This window comes from Solea senegalensis, linkage group LG2 (genome assembly GCF_019176455.1).
Source record: "Solea senegalensis isolate Sse05_10M linkage group LG2, IFAPA_SoseM_1, whole genome shotgun sequence".
Classification (NCBI taxonomy): Eukaryota; Metazoa; Chordata; class Actinopteri; order Pleuronectiformes; family Soleidae; genus Solea; species Solea senegalensis.
Genome location: NC_058022.1, coordinates 11,319,708 through 11,338,569, shown reverse-complemented (window position 1 = coordinate 11,338,569; position 18,862 = coordinate 11,319,708). Strand labels below are relative to the sequence as shown.

At 41.7% G+C, this 18,862-nt stretch overlaps 1 protein-coding gene across 1 annotated transcript in view; it reads right to left on the bottom strand.

Moving 5' to 3' along the window:
* The window catches only part of map2 (microtubule-associated protein 2), a 63,795-nt gene that overhangs the window by 3,750 nt on the left and 41,183 nt on the right, over positions 1 to 18,862 (bottom strand). The window contains exons 7-18 of the mRNA XM_044019143.1: positions 17,849 to 18,064; positions 15,989 to 16,379; positions 15,579 to 15,595; positions 12,632 to 15,105; positions 11,803 to 12,382; positions 11,211 to 11,441; positions 10,439 to 10,570; positions 9,518 to 9,579; positions 8,267 to 8,408; positions 7,701 to 7,757; positions 7,179 to 7,486; positions 1,924 to 2,016 (exon numbers count right to left, since the gene is read on the bottom strand). Coding sequence (XP_043875078.1) covers positions 1,924 to 2,016; positions 7,179 to 7,486; positions 7,701 to 7,757; positions 8,267 to 8,408; positions 9,518 to 9,579; positions 10,439 to 10,570; positions 11,211 to 11,441; positions 11,803 to 12,382; positions 12,632 to 15,105; positions 15,579 to 15,595; positions 15,989 to 16,379; positions 17,849 to 18,064 — 4,703 coding nt within the window. The remainder of the gene's footprint in view (positions 1 to 1,923; positions 2,017 to 7,178; positions 7,487 to 7,700; positions 7,758 to 8,266; positions 8,409 to 9,517; positions 9,580 to 10,438; positions 10,571 to 11,210; positions 11,442 to 11,802; positions 12,383 to 12,631; positions 15,106 to 15,578; positions 15,596 to 15,988; positions 16,380 to 17,848; positions 18,065 to 18,862) is intronic.

Here is an 18,862-nt window from a genome sequence, read left to right as displayed (position 1 = left end):
ATTATTTACAGCCCACTGCTGCCCCGTCCTCTCTGTTGTTTGCTTGTTTATTTGTAACGTATATACATGCATGGTCCTGGGGGCTGCTGTAAATGAAATGGATTGCTCTTTGGGACAAATAAAGCTGTGTGATTCTAATTCTGAGACAAAAAGAAAAAACAAGACTGCACAGCTGAAAGTGTCATTATCTGACACATCCTGGGATTTACGGAGAAAAATGAAAAGGAGAGAACAAGTCAAACAGCAAACCGAGCGGAGGCTATGCAGCTTTAGACACAGCACAATGAACAAGAAGAGAAGACACCACCTCCTGGGATTAAACACTGTGTCAGGTCTGTGGTCAGCAATCACTTTGCCAGGTCATTTATTTAGCTGATGCGCTTTTAGTAACCAGTAATTTGGTGTTCTTTGTTTTTCAACAGGAAAAGTGAGACCACAATGGAGAACACAAATCATGAGCACAACACCACATGCACAAAGTTAGCCCGCTCATCTGCCCACCTTCTGTTATACATGCAAAACTCTACACACACACATATAGCATGAGATCACAGACAGAGATGAGAGACGTGGTTTGTGTCGACGTGGGTGAACATCAGGCTGTAGCTTCTGCAATGATATTGAAATCTCTTAATGTTTGTTAAGACAGACACATAATCAGCGCTGACTGTGTCACACATGCTGCACTGTTGTCACGGAGAACAAGCTTGTGATACCACCGCTTCTTCTTCTTAGAGAGACTTTTCTGACTGAAGGGTGTTTTGCTTTGTAAGTGGCTCGCTCGCACGAAAGCCAAATGTCAAGTGTGTCATTTTATGACTTTTATGAAGAATTTACCCACAATTTACACCACAAACTTTGTACTTTGGTGCCAGTGAGTGAGACGTTTACAAAAACGCCTGAACAGACTTGATTTAAAGTGTTTCAAATTTACAGCGTGCCTATGTCAATATAACACTCACTGTGAATAAGCATATGACATTTACCTTATCTTTATGGCTCTTGCACTTTTAGAACCCAGGGATATTTCCAATGTGAATACAACACTAAGCATAAGTCATGATTAATTAAAAAAAATTAGGTTGGGGGAACACAGGTTTGATAACTGATTAAATCTACAAAACAAAAAGCAATTATCATTTACTGTATTTACTGTTCTGTTTTTTTGGCTCTAAATGCTTGTACAAATATGCCACTATATTGTTACAATTTATACTAATAAAGTAATACTAATAACACACAATGCAGTATCACAATGATCCACATAGTAACGACACTTTACAGTTACAGTATTCTGTAAGTGTGATGCATCTGTCAACAAAGAAGACACAGCAGTTGTCCTCCACGGTGACCCTCATGTGTCAGATGTACAAAAGTACAAAAAGGTTTTGGCAAGAGCATATGCACTGTTGTGTAGGAAGTATTAAGTTTTATTATTTATTATTATCGTCATTAGGCTTGCATAACCACACTTTGATGATGCACATGATCCAAATTAGAGCCTGCAGATGGACTACACACTGTAACTGCTGCCGTTGAATGTCTGAAGTTAATCCGCTACGAGGGAACCACTTCATGTGGTGCGACCTGTTGAGGATGAGAGATGCTGGCAACCGTCTTATTAGATTATTGTTTTCACCCGAGCTTTTAAATTAGTAAATTAGCAAACAAAGTCGAATGCTGTGAAGCTTTGAAGGAGAAATTCAACCTTTTGTGTTCCTCACAAGACACAAACCACTAATGGGGTGGGGGTGGGGTGATATGTTGATAAAAAGCAATGAGGTATCAACACTGCTTCCTTCATGAATGAGTGCCACGAAAATAAGGGGGGAAAAAAAAACACACACATAATACAGTAAAGCAAAACACAAAATTATAACTGATATTAACACTGAGACACTGGACTTGTGTCACAAGACTCACGTTTCCACCTCCTGCTGAGTAGCCTCGCCTGTCCAAGGACCCACACCTAGACTGAACATGGCTATAGTCCAGCTTAACAATGGGGATGAGAACCTGCAGGGGCGGAGGTCAGGAATGAGGTGGGATGAAGCTCGGGCTTTCTGGCATCGCACTTCATGTTCAACATCTCTTAAAACAGGTTTTGAATCCTTCTCTCTAGTCTGTCTTTAGACCATGTGACTTTGTTTGGCTGTGACGCAGGCGCTAACGACATGGATCACTTGTTGTATCCCCTGCAAAAGATTCATGAGCATGAGCTTTGACTCTCTGCCATTTGCTACTTTATGTGGTGACATGTGAGTGAATCCTCTTCTGTCTTCACCTCTAGGAATCAGCACTGACCTCATATGAATCCCACAATGACACAGACGTGGTGCTAATCTTTAACGAAGCCAAAGCTACAGTCACACTATGCCTATTATCCTCATGAGGACTTGTAGGCATTAACAGCCATTTGTTGCGGCAACATGACGTTTCACGAAAATGTGACAATTAATTTGTTTTTGCTTGAATTTTGAGTTCACAGGGTGTTATAAGTAAGTAAAAAACCTATGACTGCAGATTTGGTCAACTGTTGAGTGTGGCTGCAAGGAGAGAAAGCAGATGCAAACACAGCAGAGCTTGTACAAACACCACGATATATATTTTTCCCAGAAGCACAGTAAAAACAAGGAGAGGAGAGGAGAGGACTGTGTCAATATAAATAACGAAATGTATGATTTTTTTGACACAGTCCTAATGTACCCAACAATGTCATCTACAAGGTGACGATAAAGCATACTAGACAGACGTGATAAAACAAAAACACATACCATTTAGAACATCTAAATACAAACCTGGGAGTTTTATGTCAGGCAAACTAAAGAAATGCTAAAAAATGTTGGTTAAAAGGTTAGTGTGACACCAGCTCTAAATTACCATAGTGTATTGTGCCATATTGCTTTCCCTAAGCCATTTGAAATACACTGTTTTTTCCTTTTGGTACCAAGTAAGGGAACAAAGGGGTGGGACCAACTGAATAAAATAGATTATAATAAAGCTAATAATGAATTATAAAATGTGTACCTACCTATTCTTTCATTGTCTATATTATAACAAATGTTTTTTTAACAGTATTTTGACCAAATTAAAGTCATTTCCAGGCTACAAACCCCCAAAAAGAAACAAAAAACTAACATGACACATTTAACTCAATGGTGGAGACACTTCTAGGCTCTGAGACAATCTCTAACAGCTGTGATGAGACAATGTAAAAATTTACCACACACGGACCAGATCTGTGAGGCACCATTACTGTATGACGCAAAGAATTAAATGTGGGAACTGACCAAAGCTGAACGATAACAGGAATCTGTGTAGGAAAAGAGCTGGTAGGACTTAGAGTGTCTTACTCTAGCACGAGTGAACACAGTGGACATTTGCCAACATATGGACGTGGTCACCTGGCTCTGTCTAATCATGAGGCCACCATGGAGCCATGGAGTTATTCTGGGGTTTATGGTGCAGCTCTCGCAACAAGAGGAAGGCTAAAAACAGCAGGGGACATGCCAGTTGGTATGCTGTAACTAGCCTGTTTGTGGGTAAGTATGTAAATAAAATGTAATGTAAAAGATACAAATAAGCTTTTAACATGATTTGTTATCAATATAAAAAATGAAGACAGAAATCGCAGTATATCCATTTATCAACCACAGGAATGAGTCATAAATGGGGAAAGTAAAGGTAAATTATAAAAGCTAAAGCAGTTATGTAACATGTCACTGGAATCAAATCAAAAGAATTATTTTGGATAGACTAGAATTAAATATAGCCATCATGTGTCGCAGTGTAAAGGTGGAGGGGCACAGTCACAGTCTACATTTTGACAGCAAGTGACTAAAGTCTACTTTATAGCATGAAATGTGTGAATCTGTGGAGAAACGCACAGATGTATGGATCTCTTACATTGTGGATGGGGTTGAAATACTGGTCGTAAAACTACTGGGTGGGAGACACTAGAAGGTAGTGATGGACAATGCACTGGGGGCTGTGTGGTCATTCATATAGAATCATTTCAGTGATATAATTGTTGTTTAGGGTTGGAAACAAGCAATACATGTGTTTGATAATATGAGATTTAATCACAAGTACTATTATAATAAAAACCAAAATCCTATTAACCAAGTTACTGGGAGATTAAGGTAGTGTGAGTAAGCTTGAAGAGGGTTTATTGTCAGAAATGTATTATACAACCCATATACTGTACATGTGTATATTTTAAAAAGATTTAAATAAAGTGCTTTCATAACCATAGGGCAAGCCTTTAATATGTACCTTAGGCAACATCCACCATGTTTCCACAGCAGCTCTAAGGGACAAACCAGCCAGAATGTGCATTTTGTTTTTTGACACAGAAGCTTTCTATGGAAGCCCAGAAGAATTACATTTTTTTTCTGGTATGCAAAGGATGGAATACAAATTTGAGATGTGTGAAAGGTAGGTTGTTACAATCTTCAGTCTCACTATTAGACGTGACTAATACACACTACACCCTAAAGAATAGACCTATGATTGTTTATTTCCGATTCTTACAGCGGCAAACTCGGATGTAGGCACTAAAATCCACGCGGTGCTACGGTGGAACAGAGCTGCAATGTAACAGCAGGTCACACTGTGTGCGGCTGACAGACAGAGAGTAGCGGAGACGAGGTGCAGCAGCACTGGCTTCCACATCGAAGAGGCCTTGTGTTTTGGCTGTGTCGGCATGTTTTGGTCCTTCTGCTCAGCTGAGGCTCAGGCGCTTTAAAACAGAAACTACTTAGAGCTGCTTGCAGCTATCAGAATGTCAGGAGAGAAATAAATTAGTGTGATATGAAAATGCCTACTTATACTTCACATGGGCCTATAAGAGAATTTTACCATTATGACCTAGAATCCAACTGACAAAGTGAATGGGATTTGAGCTCAAAACATGATTACATTTCTTGTTTGATGAAAATGCCTTCTTTTGTGGGGAAAATGAGTGACAAAACCAAGACCAGGAATACTGTGTTTCAGTCACAGGGGGACACAAGAAAGGGAAAATGAGACGGCCAGAGAGTCATGACTGAACCTGTCTTTTCATAGATTTAAAAATTTGTATTGTGTGAATGGAAAGGCGATGTCTTTTTGCAGTTATTGAATACCTCCATCTGTGCAGCTGCCAAGGACGAAAAAGACACAAGCACACTAAGGAATGACGGACTGATGCAACAACACTGAAATGGTTTGGCTTTGGGAAGTTAGTGCTGAAACAGGCGGAGATAACCAGGCAGGGACCAACAGGAGTCGCCTTGTGAAGTGACTATCCTATACTATCCTCATCTGTATGAACGATCAGCAAGTATTTGTATTTGAACACAATAATAATAACAATAAACTTACTTGCTGTTAAAAGATTAGAAGTTAAATTATTATTATACATATGTGATGCTATTTTTTTAAGGAGACAAATTCCTCTTGGCTGAAGTGCATCATTCATATTAACTTAAATATCTTTCCACCACTACACCATCATCATGGAGGGTAAACCTCTGCAATGTATGTCATTTCATAGGAAATAATTTCATATATCGCAGGAGCTGTCACGACACTATGCAGCACAAGAGATGCGTGTGTGTCTTCTAAAAAGAGGATCAACCTGAGTGACGCATCGAAAACAACCAGAAGATTATACATAAACTCCCTTGCTTCCAGTTTATGTGGGACAAATCATTTTTGATTGTGCTGCAATCAGGATTCAATTTGACCCATGTGCTTGATCCCACCCACCCCAAAAAAACGTTTCCTGATGCAAGTTGTCAATTATCTTACCTTCAACACAGCTCTACTCCAAAAGAGATTTACATGACGGATGCAACGTCGTATGTTTTAGTAGTGCTACTGATTATGACCCAGCTAGCATGCTCCTAAAAAAAGCCCACACATGCAAACATGCACAGGAACTCTGCCCAGGCCCATTTCTCCTGCAGATGACAGGGAGCAGTGTGGAGCATGATCCCTCCCTATTTTGTGGTTGGCTGCACAGAGCAGAGTGGAGACCTGGCGAGTCGTAAAGATGTCAGAGTGGTAATCAGGTCATCAGGGGCGGTTTACAAGAAATGATGGTTACAGGCACATTGCCGTTTCCATTCCTTCCTATGCTTTCTGTTGCAGCACTGAATCTCTGTTTCAGGCTGACGATGGATCGACAGTAAGGTATTCGTCAAACTGCGTGATAAACACACAGCCGACTAATTCTGTGCAGAAATCGTAAAAAATATGATTTCAAATGCAGATATTTGCGGCTGAGGTTCTGTCTCCAGTTCATTAAGTCAGGGAAAAGCAACTGAAAAAATTACAATCTCTTATCTTATTTTATCGGTGTATTGTTTTCTCTCTGAATGAAAAGGATTTTATGCTGATGAGCCAGAGGCAAAGTTCTATTTTGTTCTATTCTATTTTATTCTGAAACTGAAGAAACAAAGTCGTAGCCCAGTTTTTACATGCAATGTGATGTCAACCTCAGGCCATGTTTTTGTCACAAACTTGATATAATAAAGGCATAAATACATTTTTTCCTTGAGATCTTCTTTTCATCCACAGGCCAAATGTGTGATCTGAGACACATTTGGGAGATGAAGTTGTTTTGAACATTTTCTGACCAGAAGAGGGCAGACAGTCTATTTGGAATTCACAGTCACAGAGCCATGATATATATACTATGAGATGCAATAATGTTGCTCTTGAAGTATATACACTACGTCCACATTATCTGGCTCGCATCTTGTGCAGAAAGCAGAGGGTATCACATTTACTGTGAATGACCTCAGTTGCTGCATGAAAGGAGGAGAAGCCTTCAAAGAACAGCAGAGATGGGTAATGGCTTTCAGTATTACTATTTAAATCAACGCAATTATGGCTTTAAATAGGTTCCAGTCTGTCTCTTAACCTTTGAAGGATATAAAAAAGCCTGGAGAAACATGGTATTTATTGAAGTTCTAAATAAATGATCACTCTTTTATACATGTGAGTCAGCAGGATGACTGCAGCACGAGTAGATTAGCAGTAGGTAAGAGACACCAACAGGTAGTATAGAGACAAAGAAGCTGTGGGAAGAAGAAAAATATGCCGCACAAAACACATTCACGAAAAGGGGGTTTTATCGTTTGTCATGCAGAGGTGAACATAGGTTTTTGTGTGTGGGAGAAAAGTGTCACCTGTCCTCCTTTGGGCTGGTACTTGATGTTCTCCGTGGAGCCGATCTTGGACTTGATATTCTTGAAGTCCGGCAGTGGCTCGCTAATGATGCGAAGCTGCTTGGGTGTGGTGGCAGGCGATTTGGGTGGGGTGCGGACCACGGCCACCTTCCTGTCCTGGGATATCAAGCTGAGGGAGCGAGGGGTTCCAGGAGTCCTTGATGATGATGAGTAGCTGGGAGGAGTCCCCGGTGTCATGGCTGTGGAGCCAGGGGTGCGCGGGGTGGAGTGGCCGCTGCGAGCTGAGCGGGAGCGTATTGATTCTGTAACTGGTTTGAAAAAGTTAAAGGTTTAATGTTGCAGCTGAAGAGAAGGACCAAAAAATGTGCAAAAGCGTCACACTAACATGAGGTATAGACTATTTCAAGTATACTATTAAACCCCAAATCCATTGAGGTACCAGTTTATCAGGAATACCTGTACAATCTCGTACCATCCAACTAAATAATCCTGTAGAAAATTTATTTTACAATCACACTCTACCTGTCATACTCGGAGCTCGTCCTGTCCTGTACTCTGCCCTCATCTCAGTGTGAAATGCTAGAAAAGGCGAAAGTGAAAATGGTTATGATTTACCTCCAAGAACAGAAAAGATAATGTGAAAGATTTTGCCGCTCCATCAGATTCCACATGCAACCACTGAAATATTTAACATAGAAAACACTATAATATTGGAAATGGTGAAAAGCACTGGTTGAAACCTAAGATTATCTAGTTACAACAATGACGAGTAAATGTCGTAAAATCTTGAAAGGCATGGCAAAGAAAATGTGTTTTTAATCAAAGAAAAACAACATACTGGCCACTTTAAGAGCAAACATTTTAAACTCTATAGGTTTGACAGGCAAACTAAAGGTGGAACTTAAATATTTCAGAAATGTTATCAATACAATGGTGATGAGGATTCAACATTTGGCTTAGAACAACATAACTTTTTGAAAGGCACAAAATATTTGCTTTTGCAAAGATGTATTGGTTGACTGTTATTTTCACTCAGACTGAACACGGATACTTTGTTAAGTGAGTGTAATGGACAGGTATCAGCCTACATGTGGGTCTGCGGGGAGCAGTGGAGCCAGAGCTGGTGATGGAGGTGGAACTCTCCTCTTGGTCGTGGTACCCACGGCGGCTCAGTATAGAGCCATGACGTGGCACGGAGGACTTCTTGTCTGGGCTCCGTGATCCACCGTCCTGTTTTATAAAAGACACACCAGATAAAAGGGAGATGATCCCCAGGCATAACGTAGCTGTGATTTGTTTTTAACACAATGTGAAACAAGTGTTTTAAATGTTTTAAAATGACTGAACTGACGTATATCTTTCAATGCTCTTTGCAGAAGCCCTGCAGCATCAGTGCCGCGCTGCCATCCACCTACCTTGACTTATGAGTCATAATGCTGGAGAGCCTCGAGGCTCTGCTGAGGTCTATATAATGAGACACTCTGGATATGTAGGTGGAAAATCTTTGTTAGTGCCAAATGATGGGCATTGCACAGAGATGGCACAATGATGAGACCCAGTAGGCAGCAAGGCACCAAAATACAGGACATAGGGTGAGAATAACAGTGGTTCAATGTGCATTATAAATGAAAAAGATCTGGTGCATCCTTTTAAGCACAGGGACCGTGTAATTATTATTCAACATGCTCATGTAAGATTTCCAATTAAACTGAAAACCATAGTAACAAACGTTTTTTTTTTCTTTTTAAATAACTGTAAATGGGGAGTTACAATCAAAAGTGAAGATATAATTATGTGGGCCTCAAAGTTACAGAATTGCAGTATGTTTTCACGATATGACATTTAAGAAAAGCAGAAACCGGGTTATTTTAGACACAGCGAGTGTCATTACCATGGTAGGGAGTTAAATGGAGTCACGACCACAGCCGCTGGGGAAATGTCACAGGGCGATTCAACGCCCACGCGGTTACAAAACAAAAAGCGACCGTATGTTACCTACTTGAGCAAAAAAAACATTAAACATAAATACTTTTCTCATAAAATACCACATGCAATGGACTGTTTTTTTTATGTTGTGATTAGGACTAGAAAATTAAAGAACATGCCTTTAATGGATCACAGTTTTACTAAACGCTTAATCCCTGTGGTGTGGGTTATATCTGTGCAGCACAGTTATTATGCACAGAAGGATTTGTGTATTAGCAGCTCCATGTTGGTAGCAAGATATAAAAGTTTAAAATCTTTCACAAGGCAGCAGAGCTAGTCCAAACATAACCAGTGATTCAGGCTCTTTGCAGCTAAAGCTTTGACAGGTTCTGGGGCCGGTGGAGTACACTTACCGATGCTCTGTCACGAGACTGTCGTGCAACACTGAGAGGCTGACGACAGTCTGGTCGGGCCTCTGAGGGACAAACGGAGAAATCGAATTTCAGGGAAATCAAAATAGTCAAAGAGAATATACATGTGTTAACCTTCATACATTGGGGGAAAGTAAATAACAATTAAAATGTGATTTCAATTGATTATCTTTTTATAATCCAAAAAGATAATCATATTTTATAGAGGATAAGAGCAAAAGTGTAAACATATAGATACTCAACAATCCAAAATTAGGCATTGTAAGCCATATGACAAATCCAATCGTCTGTGAGAGTCGCGCTTTTTCCCCCATGAGAGCACTGTTGTGCAAACACTTGGCAAGATATCACACAGAATGGGGGGGATACTGTGTTATATAATGAAACTCTGGGTATAATAATCTAAATGGAGGAGTGCAGCAGCATACTGAGCTTTCATCATCAGTGACACAGAATCCAGTCCTCCAGGGGAGAATGAAGTGCAAACCGCCTCTGGGACAGACCAGCACATTTACAGTACCAGTTCCACAAAACAAAAACAGAAGATACGGGTTGCCAGGCAACAGGAAGTTAAAATAAGCTTGCGGTGGAGTGGATATGTAATTCTTATCAAGTTCAGAAAGGTCCAAGATTTTTTTTTTGTAGGGTTTTTCAGAGCATGTTTATCTGTGAGACCACACTCACCACACGTTGCATTAAGATAATTAAAATGAAAGCATATAAAAAGAGAGGGAGATACTGCTAAAAAAAAAAAGCAGCAAAAGAAAATTAAGTCAAATTACCAATAAAACAAATGGACACTAAAACTAAAAGGAAGTAAAATGCAGAGGGAAATGGTTTCTTCTGATTCTCCTACAGTGAAAAAAAGCACCAGCTGTTGGACAGTCCATGGCAATGTGTCACCTGTGGGTCTCCTTCTGGGGCAGGAGTGGTGCTGGGTGGAGCGAGTCTCGCGGACAGCCGGTTTCATCACGGTCCTCTTAGATGGGGATTGATTCTCCATTTTTTTGGTCAGCTCTGTCTTCCTTATAACAGCTGCATTCACCAGAGGAAACAGGTAAAAAGAGACCGACACTGTACTGACCATTGTTGAAGTTCTTGTACTGAACTACAATTAGAAACAGCTCACTGTAAGAGCAATTAAGGCTGCAAATTTATGACACAAACTGCACATGTATTAAAAATCCATCCATCCATTGTCTAATGCTTTATCCTTAAAGGAATACTTCATCTATTTGCATTTAGCTTTGTATTACTAGAATAGGGGTAGTATTTTTGAAAAATTGCGCTTCTAAGCCCACAAGTAACACTTGGTCCGAGACTTGAAACTGAAACGTTAATTCTGCACTTTTTAGACCCACTTTTGGGACCTCATTCCCAGAATGTAAACGGTGTCCGCCATCTTTGCTAACAGTGACGCTAACAGGACCAAGTGTCACTGGTGGGCACGTAACAAAGAAAAGAATAAAGATATTTCTCAACTCAGGGGAAACTGAGGTTGGGAACCACTACCCCTATTCTTGTAATAGCTACAAAGCTAAATGCAAATCGGTGAAGTTACACAGAACATGCAAACTCCATGCAGAAAGGCCCCTGTCGTGAATCCACGTTTTTTTACTCTGCCATGTAAAAATAAACCACACAAAATGATTAGGAAATCTTAAATAACAAGAACCTTTTTTCTTCTTCACTTCCTCTCTGGGGATGCAGATAGGTTCTTTGCGCGCAGGTTTGCGTTCTGGTGTGGAGATTCGACCTCGAGCTCTCCCTCCCTTGGCCTTAGGTTTGATTGGCTTCTCCGGTTTCTCGCTCTTCTTTTGTTTGCTTGTCATTTTGACTGGGCTGGACACCTTGTGCAAAGGCTCAAACTGCTCTGTTACCAAACTCTTATCATCATCTGCAATTTCTACAAAAAAAAAGAAAGAAAGAAAAGACAAGCAAAACATTACATAAGTGTGAGCATATAACTTAGGAAAAACAGAAGTTGCAATTAGCCACCAGAACACTGTTTGAATGGAAGTCTATGAGAAAATGAGCCTAATTCTCACTTGGTTGTTGACATTAATAAACATTTTTCTGAGGAGTTACTTTCAGAAAATTGACGACAATTTGTAAATTATGTTGCCATTTAGAGGAAAATAGATGACAGAGCAGAACAACTGCACGATGACGTCTGTGAACTTCTGGGCTTCAAACCTGGAGTCTGTGTTTTATATACAGTATGGGAAGAAATCAATAATAGGGAAAAACCGCTAAGGACATCTCACCTTGTGTGTCCACCCAGGAGCTGTCCAGGATGGAGTCATCCATTGTGGTCTCATCTCTATCGTAGCTTTCTGTCTGTTCTTCTGTTTCAATGGTTTGAGCCTCCTCCTTCTCAGGGGACGCGGGCGTCTCAGGGATATCACCCATTTCCTCTAGACTGGCAGCCTCAATGTCCGCCTCCTGGGCTAACTCAACAGACTCCTCCTCTTCCTCCTCTAGGTCTTCGTGACCGGTGACACAAAGCGCTTCGACCTCCGGCGGAGCCGAAAAACGAATGCTGTGTCCTGGCTCCTCGGCTTCATCAATGGTTTGGACCACGGTGATGAAATCGTCTTCAACTGTCACCACTGATTCGATGGCAGCTCGAGATTCAGAGATCTCCTTTATTGCCGCTGCCCCAGCTTTCTCCATCATGTCTCCCTCACCTCCCTCTTGCTCCTGATCAGCAGGTGTCAAGGCCGCTTTTTCATCCATTTGTCTCGATAAATCTCCAGAGTCGTCCGGAACATTTTTGTCCATCTCCGCCACTTTCTCTCTCTCTTCCTTTAGTGTCTGTTCCATTTCTATTTTTTCTTTTTCTTCCTTCTCCTTAAGTTCCATCTCTCTCTTTTCTTTCTCTTCCTTTTCCTTCAATTCCCTCTCTCTCTCTTCCTTCTCCTTTAATTCCCTCTCTCTTTTTTCTTTCTCTTCCTTCTCCTTTAATTCCCTCTCCCTCTCTTCTCTCTCTTCCTTCTCCTTTAACTCCCTCTCTATCTTTTCTCTCTCTTCCTTCTCTTTTAGCTCCCTCTCTATCTTTTCTTTCTCTTCCTTCTCCTTTAATTCCCTCTCCACTTTCTCTTTCTCTTCCTTCTCTTTTATCTCCCTCTCCATTTTCGCTTTCTCTTCCTTCTCCTTTAATTCCCTCTCCAATTTCTCTTTCTCTTCCTTCTCTTTTAGCTCCCTCTCTATTTGTTCTTTCTCTCTCAATTCTTTCTCTAATCTGTCCTTTTCCTCCTTTTCTCTCTCCTCTTGCTCGATCCTTTCCCTCGCTTCTCTTTCTTTCTTTTCTTGTTCCTCTTTTCTCTCTTTCTCCAGTTTCTCTTTCATCTCCAGCTCTTGTTGTTCTTTCTCCTTCCTTTCGTTCTCTTCACTCATTATCCTCTCTGCTTCTTCCTTTTCTCTCTCTTCTTTCTCTCTCCTTTCCCTCTCTTCTGTTGCTTTCATTTCCTTTTCTTTTGTCTCTAGCTCTTTGTCTTCTTTTTTCTTCTCAGCTTCTTCACTCAACTTTCGTTCTGATTCCTCTTTAGTTTTCTCCTCTTTGTTTATTCCTAACACTGGTGAAAGTGCTCTTTTGGGTGAGCCATAAATATCCCTTTGTTTCGCCTTAGAAGGTGAGAGCACGGGAGAGAGCAACTTGTCGTCATCGATAATACTCTCCACGGATGAAGTGGGTGAAGTTTTGGCGGGCCTGGCAATGCGGTCTTTGGCCACGCCGGTCAACTGGTACACATCTTCAGCGTCCACTTCCTCATAAGCCTCCTGGTGGACCAGCTTCACCTTCTCCCGGAGCTCCTGTAATTCTCGCTCCTCTTCCAGACTGAGAGGCCTGTCTTCCATCTCCAATTTGCGGATTTGCCTCTCATAGTCGGCGATCTCAGTTTCTGACGCTGAGCCTTCACCGCTGCCTTGTCGTTCAGTGTCACCCAGTGACCTCCCACCTTCCTCTAGAGTCACCGTGACTGTTGGTGTCACAAATGATTCACTTCTACGGGAAGGTGCTTTCTCCTCATTATTTGCAGCTTTATTTAACAGATCATCAGCAATCTCTTTGCTCTTTTCTTCAGTTGGCCCTTCAATGTCTCCCTGTGTCTGATCTTTCTCTTCAGTGACCTCAGCAGCTTCTGACTGCTGTGTCGTTTCCTCCATAGATGTGTCTCTGACTGCTAACTTCCTTGCCTGCGCAGCCACTTTCTCCTCTAGAACAGAGTGTGTGAACCCCTGTGTAGAAGTGATTGTAGGGCTTAACACATCTGCAGGGGATGGCATTGGCCCTGAATATTCACTGAATACACAATAGCCCATCTCTTCCAGCTGGCTTTCACTTCTTCTGGCTCCGGGACTTTGTTCCCCTGAAATAAGGCTTGCCAGAGGGTCATCGGCGAAAGCAGGAATATCAGCTTGAATGGATTTTCTACGGGTAATTTCTGGATCAGTGTTTTCTGATGCCAGTCTTGAACGGGTACCAGCCAGGTCCAGCATCTCGGGCAAGTCTTGAGCCATGACTGTGCCATTTTTATAGGTACCATTATTGGGCTGAGGGGATTCTGGCAACTCTGGTTCAGGGCTGGGTTTTGAATCTACATCAGTCGATCTTGGAGGAGATGAGGAGTCTGAAGTGACGGAAGCTGCAGTCTCCAGGATCAAGGGAGGGAAGGATGGAGGCTTATCCACAGAGGGTGTAGTGACTGGGAGGTAGTCTGCTGATTCATCTAGGCTACCACTAGTATATGACATTATATCTGTAGCCAGTGGGGAGAAATGCTTGGTTCTACCTTGGCCACTCTGATCCATTGCTCCAATTGTGATGTTAAGTGAGTAACTCCTCTGCTCTAGGGCCAGTTTACCTGGAGAAAGCCTACATTCATTACTCCTCTCAGGAAGTGGAAATGCTCCAGTGGCTTCTGCAGTACTCTTATTTTCAGATTTATCTTGGGTTTCGGTTGCAGTCTTCTCTTCACCAGCTCTGCTCAGTTCATAATAACCCTCTCCCTTACACTGTAGCGCCTCAGCGGGGTCTGCGGCTGATGTTTCAAAATATGCCGACATGCCAGATCTGTCTGTCGCTTCTTTTGTCGTGTCTCCTCCTTGATCTTTGACTCCCATTGAAGAGAAATCAGAAGGTGCACCTATGCTGGTGAACTCTACCACCTCCACTGACGGCTGCTTCTCTGACACTGTGATTGGCTCGCCATACAGCGGCTGAAGTGTGAGTGATTTGGGAGATTCTTTGGCTTGGTTTTGAGGTACAAAGGGTGGCATATCCATGGTGGGGCTCTCCGGTACGACTCGTTCACCAGCAAAGAATCCTTGCATCTGGGGTTCAAAAAACTCCTCTGGGCGTTTTTCTGATCCAATGCTGTCTGGACTCATGGACCCACTGGCCTGCTTGTCTGAGTCCATCTTCAAAGCTGAAACGACATCTGTAAGTTGGCTGTTTTGTTCAACATAGAAAGGAAATATTCTGGCATGCTGCGAGTAAAATACAATATTGAGGCAGAGACTGGAAAAGCCATTATTACTGAAACAGGCAAAGCTGTCCTCAAAAACTTACAGCACAATGATACGGCCATCACTGGAGGAGTACGGCGAGATTATGGGGTCCACCAATTCACAGATGGATGAGAATATGGCATGATACATGACGGAACCGGTATGAAGAAACTGTGATGCTGATTCATGGAAAAAAAAAAACAAGCAATAACAGACAGGATGGATATCATGCAGATGCAGATATTCAAAACATCGGATATAAAAAGACACAGCATTTCTGTTTTTCTTTGGTGTTCTGAGACTTTGCCCATTAGCAATTCATCAGAATTCACATTGTTTCGTAAATGACAAATTAATTCAGACGGCCAATCGCATCTTCCAAATGTAATTGCAAAATTCGGGAGATTGTTAGCACAGATACAGAAGCACCTTGCTGCTGATGACACAGAAATGCTGCATGCTGTCACCAGCTTACCGTGACAAAAATAAAATGAAGAATGTAACGCGTCTGATGAGATAATGGCTCTACCCCACAACTGTAACACACTGAACATGACACAGCCAACAAAAACTTCCCTGCAAATTCTTTTTAAATCAGGATAACACTATGAGCACTATATGATCTATGGTTAGTAAGTACGATCAATGGTTACAAAAAGTGCGATAGCACTAGCATAAAAGCACTAAGCCATGTGACGACATCATGAGAGACCTGGAAGCTTATAGCATTTTATCACACCAACACGAAATGCACCGGCCCCAAAGACCACAACGAGGAAAAGAAAAAAGAAAATGCAAGTGCAACGATATCACACAAAAGGTTAAGTTAAAAGAATGTGGCTCTTTTCACCAACAAGCCTGTGTTGCCTTGCAGCCGCAGCAGAGCACAGAGAGGATCGCTTGCCATTCCATCTAATTTATAACACTTATGTTATATGCTTTTGCGTTCCTTTTTTTTTTGACACATCTAGTGTTCTAATACAGTTGGCAATGCAGTAACATGCAGGCAGGGAGAGCAGAGGGCAGGACACACCTGTCGCTTCACCCTCTGCTTCCTCCTCCTCCTCCTCCTCTTCCTCTCTGTCCATAGAGCTTTCTGCAGCAGCACTAACTGCTTCGGACGGCTCCAGGTCTAGGTCCTGAGCCTCGTCTATGGCCTCTGCCTGCTCTAAGGTTTCAGCTTGGGGGCTGTCCAGCTCAGGCTCTTCCCCACTCCATTGCTGCTCATCAAGAGCTGCCTCGGACTCTGCTGCCTCTGCACTCTCCTCCTCCTCCTCCTCCTCTTCCACCTCTTCCTCGTATTCAGCTGTAAGAGCCTCCATGGTCTCTTCTTCTCAAAAACAGGGTGAGAGGGGGACACATTAAGACTACGGGCAACACAGACTTGGGTTATGTGAGAACACAATTTATGACGGGACACTTTCAGCTCTGGGAAAGATGAGTCAGTGTTTATCTGTTCACACATATTTGGAACATTAGTCATGTCAAATGTTGTATGTGAGTATTTTCTTAACCCTGTGTCTTGACAATGAGTCTACTTGATATGTGTGCCAATATATTACATTACTATATGAAATATCTATCTGTTTTATCAGTATATAATCAAGATTCAGCACTTTTGATGTCACTGGCTCTTCAGAATACTAGAATATTGAGAGCTGGGGTCCAAGGGGAATTCCTGACATGACATGGACTGTATTTTTTAACTGATCAAGTTATGATCATGCAGCTTCGCTCTTCGTCAGCCAAGACTGTGTAACATTTTGAGTTCTCGCATCGGTTAATAGAAATTCAACTCGGCAGCTTTGTAGCCTTGTGTTACTGCATGTGAAATAGATAGATGTTTTGTCATGAGTGACAATAAGGGTTGGGAGTGGATGAAGAAGTATGGGAAGTAATATTTACTTTATATTTATTAGTCTTCTTATGTGCTTAATGAACAAATACATTTGGGTTAATGTTGTTGTGGATAGAAATTTGGAGGGGGGGTCAGTTTATCTTAGTGTATGTAGAAAAGACAAAGGTACAGTATAAGTAAAACTAGGCAAAGATGAGCTCTATTGTGGGGCTGAGGGAGAATATAGTGAATCTCTGAAGAGGATACATTTAATTAATATATTTATTTATTTAAGGTTTTATGAAGTGTGAGTGTGTGGAGCTGAAAGTCTTCCTTGTTGCCTCAGTGTCAAACTGTGAGAATAGTGACAAAAGAATGAGAATAGAGGGTGTGACACACTGCAGGTAATTGAAGAAATGAGAGAAAATACTAAGGAATGGACCCAAAGAGAACCCTGGGTGATGACTGGTAGAAAAAAAATGAATGCACAGAGAATGTCAGTCACACACAGTGAGATACTTGTAAAAGGCAGTTGGGCCTTAAATCATGTTGACTGATGTCATGGTAAGTGTCGTGTATCAGGCTCCATTGAGTGAAGCGTGATGAAACATAGTCCTATTTTACAGACATCACTCGTATGTGTTGGACTTAATGGCATGGCAATCACAGGTAGCAACAGCTTTGGGTGAAAATAACTATAAATAAAAGCAACGTGACTGTCGAAAACAAACATGGAATTGCTCAGATTTTGAGCAGACAAACGTCACAAGGACACACAAACACACACAAAAGACGGACGGAAAGACGGACGGACGGACCGAGAGACGGAGGCACGAAAGGAGGGAGGGATGAAGGGGAGTCAAATCACAGAGGTAGAAGAGGAAACTGGTGTTTAAAAGAGGAGGGAGAAAAGAGAGCAAGATGGAAGGGGAAATGGCAAAAAGGAACCATGCGTGGTTCACCTTCAATCTGTCTAAAGGCCACGGCCTGCCCTGTGGGGCGAGAGCCAGAGTGCGTCCACTCTGGGCTGAACAATGGGTGCTCATAGTACTCCTCGTCGGAGTGGTAGGGGTCGTCCTCAGGCACGGAAACTGAGATGGAGGGGGCGAGGAACTTGCACCTCTCCCGAGAATTTTGGAAGCGGCGGAGAGGGCCCGCCTCCTCCTCGTCCCCTACATCTACAAACAAGACAGACACAAGGAGAAGAACTGCAGGGAAATCTGGACACAGACTGAAAGAGAGTGAGTGAGTGAGGAGGAGTAAGAAAAAAAAAAGAAGAAAACAGCAGAAAATGGGAAACATGCCAAATAATATCCACTTTAAAAAGTGATGCAACACAATATTGCGTCTTTGGAACACTGATAGAATACTAATGTGTTGCTAATTTTCCAAATAAAACAAATGTAATGTATACTTTTTCAACAGGTTACAACACAAAAAAGTTAATTTTAAACACAAGCTATTTTAACAACCTACACTGTATATTTGCATCATCATCAAAAAATAAATATGAGTCTTGCAGCAGTCATGGTTTACCTGCGCTCCTATAGCTATAAAAAGATATTGAAGGAAACTAAATTGAAGGCAACTCTAAATCATTGGCTTAACTGGGGGTCAATTAATCTTTAGGAAAATATAAATCACTTTTTTACTTGCTACATCGTTCAACAACCTTTTACAGTGGATATTATTGCAGTGAAAGGAGGAGACAAAGCTTAAATCAATACAAATGTAAAACAGGCAACAAAAACAGAGTCACCAAATAGGGGAATGCAAGAAGAAGGTAAGGCCTGAGTGAGGTCGAGAGAAACGGAACACACACATGACACAGACAAAAAGACAATGACAGGCAACTCAGAGGTGACCAAGCTTTGGGGGCCAGCCGTACACTCTGAGATCGACTAGTTAAGTCTGGTAAAGATGGAACACAAACTGCTTCACATATGAATAAATGACTCCGTAAGTCACATTTAAAA